At 36.0% G+C, this 6,471-nt stretch overlaps 1 protein-coding gene across 1 annotated transcript; it reads right to left on the bottom strand.

The window, feature by feature from the left end:
- Positions 1–3,673: 3,673 nt before the first annotated feature.
- LOC107576179 (EGF-like repeat and discoidin I-like domain-containing protein 3) lies at positions 3,674–5,303 on the bottom strand (the record flags this gene model as incomplete). Its single annotated transcript, XM_016262417.1, has 3 exons — positions 3,674–3,858; positions 4,320–4,464; positions 5,148–5,303. Coding segments are annotated over 3 exons (486 nt in total), but the record flags the coding sequence as incomplete, so codon positions are not given.
- Between the last annotated feature and the right edge of the window lie 1,168 nt (positions 5,304–6,471).

Here is a 6,471-nt window from a genome sequence, read left to right as displayed (position 1 = left end):
TCTTTACTGAAGAAAACCACTGCTAAGGTTTCTCAAACTGTCCATGCATATAGTCCGTAATGAGCAGACTTAACAGCCATAATGAATGTAAGAGGTCTTTCTCATGCCTGCCTGATGTTCTCTCTGTGGGACTGAGGTCACATCTCTGTTTGAGTAGTGGCGAAGACACAGGAAACCACAAATGAGGACACTAAATCGATTCATTACACACAAAGAGGAGGGAGAGAAACGAGTTGAAAAGGCAATTTTTCAAAACTCGAGAGGAAAAAAGCCAGAGATAGACCCAGGCAGGCTAGACAGATGTAAGAGAAGGAGGATGGGCATCTCCTCACTGTCTCTTGGTCGACAGCATGTTTGGAAGCAATCAACAGAAACTTCAAAAGGCCTTCTTGCTGTGTGGAGTATGTCCAAACAGAGGAAAAAGAGCTGACTTGCAGTGTGTTTGTAGGGCTGGTGAGTGATTGGTTCATTCAAACAGCTCCAAAACCTGTCAATGGGATTTATATGCATTTTAATGTGAGTGGTTTGTTTGACCTTAGAAGTCCCTGGAAAAACAGCATGGTTTGTTTTTTGATTGGTTAATGGAGGGAAACTTTGCGACAAATGTAAAAGATAATGTTGTTTGTGACTCAGTTTGACTCCCGCCTGTATTTGAATTCGCTAAAACAAACTGCCCGGCAATATAAGACTTTGTTTGCATCAATCTGATGCAGTTCCTTAGCCAACTTAAGTATTCAAATTAATCCGAATGGAGCCGAATGTAGGCAAATTAACTTTTCACTTGGAGTCTTAGTCAATATTGACGTGTGCATGCGGCATGTTAAATGTCTGCTTGACTGAACATGTCAGCATACACAGACCAAAACGTTTAACAGACTGAAAGTACCAAGATCATTAAAAAAGTTCAAAATAAAGGGCTGCGAGTAACAGCAACTTTGTTTTCACCAAAATCAATGGACATAAATACATGACTCCCAATCGAAACATGCACTTAAAAGCAACTGAACCACTGAGACACTGACAACCTGATGATTTTGATGCAGTGGGATTGAGCACATCACTGGCAGACCCTGAGCTCCATTCGGTCAAAATGTCTCTGACGTTACTGCAGTTTGTGAGGTAATTCTTGCTTCTGCAGCATGGCAATTGTCTTGATTAATTAGAATACTTAATTTGTCATTAAGCTTGATTAATTCCAATAATCTATTAAGCCTAAAGTTTATATATATATATATATCACTACATAAATAAAGGTGACTTGACTTGACTAAAGTCATTATTGTAGGCCACTGGTATTTTATTCCATATTTATTCCATTGGGGCAACCACTGCAGTATCTCACAGTTCATCATGGCAACTGATGTTTGAAATGCGCCCAACTGTGTCTCACATTCACTCAATTTCTGTGGTTACACTGGAGCATTTATTCAGTAATCTCAGGGATATTAATCACTTTTAACACATCGTGAGCTAGAAATTATTCAGATGTGATGATATTCCCTGCATCTCATGAACAACAGTGCATGTCCCCTGAAAAACGGCACAGCCTTATCTATTACACAGCTGTCTATCAAAGATAACAAGAACATTTATATTAATGCAGGACAAAAAAAAAAAGATAATGCTGCTAGTAAATTTTAACATTTTAACATTCATAATGTGTTGGGGCAATTTGCTACATACATTTTAAATGTTATACATTTTTACAACTTAAGTACAATATTTTTTAGTCAAATAATGGTTTGACATTTTTGTACAGTACATTACACTATTTTTTTTTTCTTTTTCATAATTTTAATATTTACATTTAGCTAAAAAAGCCTTGTTCAATGGTCTGGGGTCTGTAATAATTTTTAAGGAGAATAATACTTTTATTCAGCAAGGATGTGTTAAACTGATCAAAAGTAACAGAAAAGACATGTATAATGTTCCAAATTTATATATAAATAAAATAATAATACAATATTGCTGTAAACAATTACTTTTTTAATGCAGTCTTGGTGACCACAAAATACTCCTTCTGAAATATTAAAACTATATTACATAGTTTTATAATAAGCCAAATTAATTGATAGTAATTAATTTAAATGACAAGAAAAAAAGTTTGAGCCAGTAATTTTACAGCCAGGCTTAAAGTGAAATATGGTTAAATGTTAAATATGATGCTTGGATTGAATGAAGGCAAATAGCTCTCGCCTGAAGCCAGAGGTAAGGTGATCGGTTACCTTAATGAACAGTGAGTGAACGTGCTGAAAAGAGAGGCTCTAGGGAGAAGGGACAACTGGGATTTCGTTGAAACTTTGATTCTAGGAGCTAAATGGCAGGAATCACAATAAAGCTTTGATCTTTGTTGAGGTTCTGTGTTAGGGACAGAGTATATATATATATATATATATATATATAACTACATAAATAAAGGTGACTTGACTTGACTAAAGTCATTATTGTAGGCCACTGGTATTTTATTCCATATTTATTCCATTGGGGCAACCACTGCAGTATCTCACAGTTCATCATGGCAACTGATGTTTGAAATGCGCCCAACTGTGTCTCACATTCACTCAATTTCTGTGGTTACACTGGAGCATTTATTCAGTAATCTCAGGGATATTAATCACTTTTAACACATCGTGAGCTAGAAATTATTCAGCTGTGATGATATTCCCTGCATCTCATGAACAACAGTGCATGTCCCCTGAAAAACGGCACAGCCTTATCTATTACACAGCTGTCTATCAAAGATAACAAGAACATTTATATTAATGCAGGACAAAAAAAAAGATAATGCTGCTAGTAAATTTTTACATTTTAACATTCATAATGTGTTGGGGCAATTTGCTACATACATTTTAAATGTTATAAATTTTTATAACTTAAGTACAATATTTTTTAGTCAAATAATGGTTTGACATTTTTGTACAGTACATTTCACTATTTTTTTTTCTTTTTCATAATTTTAATATTTACATTTAGCTAAAAAAAGCCTTGTTCAATGGTCTGGGGTCTGTAATAATTTTTAAGGAGAATAATACTTTTATTCAGCAAGGATGTGTTAAACTGATCAAAAGTAACAGAAAAGACATGTATAATGTTCCAAATGTATATATAAATAAAATAATAATAATTAAAATAATAATACAATATTGCTGTAAACAATTACTTTTTTAATGCAGTCTTGGTGACCACAAAATACTCCTTCTGAAATATTAAAACTATATTACATAGTTTTATAATAAGCCAAATTAATTGATAGTAATGAATTTAAATTACAAGGAAAAAAAGTTTGAGCCAGTAATTTTACAGCCAGGCTTAAAGTGAAATATGGTTAAATGTTAAATATGATGCTTGGATTGAATGAAGGCAAATAGCTCTCGCCTGAAGCCAGAGGTAAGCTGATCGGTTACCTTAATGAACAGTGAGTGAACGTGCTGAAAAGAGAGGCTCTAGGGAGAAGGGACAACTGGGATTTCATTGAAACTTTGATTCTAGGAGCTAAATGGCAGGAATCATGTACACCCCTGTGCTGCAGTGATCATTTCATTGCAACACATTTCAGCATTACATTTAATCATTCACAGGCATTCTGCAGAATTCTGTTGAATCAGAGCCAATAACAGACATACTAAAATTAGATTGTCCCTAAGCATATGAGGACATGTATAATAAACCCTACCTGCAGCCACTGGGACTGGTCACTGTGTCCAGACGTCCAGGCATTGACCTTCCCTTGTTTATCCAGTCTTGCTTTCCCAGGTTCCCAGGTGAACATGTCCATGTTAAGAGTTCTGAAGATGCTGGAGGCTGTGATTTGGTAGTCCTGAATGTGACCAGACTTCATGCCCATTGGCTCCGAACACCCTGAAGAATTCAAAGGCATGTCCTTAGCCTAAAACCATATTACCCTAAAACTAATTTGCATGCTGTTACACAATAATGTACGCTGATTAGTGTCTGATGGGTCATAGAATCTGAATAAATCATTTGTCAATTTTTGGTATAAAATATTTGTCAAATTTCAAAAAGCATAAATAATTGATAATTTTGTTGTGGGACAGTGAAAACATTGGCAGGGCAAGAACAAATTCGAACTACTGGCACAATCTGACCAACAGAAGAAGAAGAAGGAAAAAAATTCCTTATTGTTGAGCTGTGTAAAATAAATCCCCTGAACTTGCTAGGATAAAAAAGAACTGGCTTCATCCATGTTGTGTTGTGCTTTATTGACAGCCTGGACAATGTTTCAGAGGTATAACACACTTCTAAAGTCCCCTTTGGACATTATCTCAGAATGATGTATGCTGTCTATTGAAGTGACTCACCCGTGAGCTCACAACCCAGGAGCTCCATGCGAAGAGTGCAGTGTCTCCTGCACACCTGCGGGTAGATCCTCACATACTGAGCCTCGATAGGAGGGGTGAAGGAGTTGGCAAATGGAGTGTTGTTATCAATATTCCCACGGAAGATCTGGAGGGAGAAAGTGGGGAGATTTCACAAGACAAGAGAGCACAGAGAAGGTCAACGCTGCTCCATCACACTCACCCCAATTTATTATACTGGTTTTTAATCAAAAGAGTATTTACTAACAGCAAATCGAAGTAATTTGAGAAAAAAATGTTTGAAGTCAAAAAGGTCCAAACTAGATTAAACTGGACTAGGTTTGCATTTCTCAAAGGAAATATCAGTGCTTGCAAGATAGCAAAAGTAGAAATGTTTTAAGTTTTAAGTAACCTTAGGTTCTGAACACATGACATTAAATAAAAAATAGAACCAATCACAATTACGTATGCAAAATAGATTTAAAAGAGAATACTGAACACAACTTGATATGTACATATTTAGATGACATTATCACTGTTGTTTCGAACAATAATGTATAATACTAAATATTAATATTAATACATTTTCATAATAATAAAACATTTTCTTAAATGATCAAAATAGCAACTACTCAAAGTCATTAGAGGTCACTAAAAGTAAAAAAGACGGCATCTTAGGTGATGGACGTTGTATGTCATGTCATCTGAAACCCCAACAGCTCTAATCAATCCCCTCAAAATCCAGCCTGAAAATGCATACGGGAAGGGAAGCAAAAGCACATGCTGAGTGACTGATGTGGCTCTTTTTCGCTAATTAAAAAAATGTCTCACTATATCTTCATCTGTGCCCTTGACTTTGTATGTCCTCCAGGTCTTTCCGTCATCGCTGTAGGCCACTTTGTACGACTTAACATATTCTGGGCTCCCGATGCGCTTGGCTCCTTGGGTTATCACTCCTGTGACCCGCATCCTCCTCTGTAGGTTAATCTAAGAGAGAACAAAAGATAGAGAGGAACAGATGCAGAGAGAAAGAGAGATTCATCTTTAGAATCTTCTTTACTGTTATCTTCGTATTATTTATTTAGGTTAGTCATTTTGTTATGTGCTGTTGTAATATATATATACAATTGTAAATTGTAAATATATACATCAATTGTAAATATATACAACATTTACAATTGATGCTAAAATGTACAATTTAGACATATTTCAACGTTTAAAATGTACAAATCGCTGCGTATTTTTAGCTAAAAAACTAAAAAAATATTTACATATCTTTTATATCATTAAGATATTCGTATCAATGCATTTGTATCATTTTATCAATAAGATATTTAGATTTTTAGACCCCTTAAAGGCAGGGTGCGTGATTTTTCAAAAACACTTTAGAAAACTGATTCGGGCCGAATCGCAAAACAAACTTGTAGCCAATCAGCAATAAGGGGCGTGTCTACTCTACTGATGTGGAGGAGAGTGCGTTTAGTGCATGGGACGGACATTAGCCGAGCCGAGCGACAGAAAGATAGAGCTGGTGGATAAAAAACAAAAGAGGAAAACGTCTGCGGAACGATAAGGCAAGAAGTAGGACCCGTGTAAATATCGGATTAGCTTTCCAGCGCTGGAGAGAACTCAAGGAGCGGAGGCCTGCGATCGGACGCCGAGGTTGCTTTGTTTCTTCTCAATAGGTGAGTAACACCGTGTCTACAACAGCTAAAGTCTGCCTACACTGGACGCGATCAAACGACCGTTGAAAACCACTTGAAATTTGTGTCAGCACGTCATAAATAGAACCCGGCAGTAGTTTTCTGTCGGGGATTTGTTACAGTGTAACATTGGTTTTGCTTTGTTTCACAGAACTAATCGTTGCCTGGGTTGCGTACATATATGTGGGGTGGAGCAAGACCCTTTTGGGGTAGGGGCGTGTTTGTTTTGGTGATTTCAAATATCAACATTGGCTACCAGAAATCACTTACTCTGCCTTTAACCTACCCCCAGACCTTAACCTACCCATTTTACAGCGAATATGCATTTTTATAATTTTATTAATAAGCAATTTAGATTTTTAAACCCCTTAACCTACCCCAAACATAAACCTACCCATTTTACAGCGAATATGCATTTTTATAATTTTATTAATAAGCAATTTAGATTTTTA

Source organism: Sinocyclocheilus grahami, unplaced genomic scaffold (genome assembly GCF_001515645.1).
Source record: "Sinocyclocheilus grahami isolate Dianchi unplaced genomic scaffold, SAMN03320097.WGS_v1.1 scaffold3311.1, whole genome shotgun sequence".
In the NCBI taxonomy this organism is placed as follows: domain Eukaryota; kingdom Metazoa; phylum Chordata; class Actinopteri; order Cypriniformes; family Cyprinidae; genus Sinocyclocheilus; species Sinocyclocheilus grahami.
The sequence above is the reverse complement of the archived record's forward strand: the minus strand, read 5'-3'. Positions and strand labels throughout refer to the sequence as shown.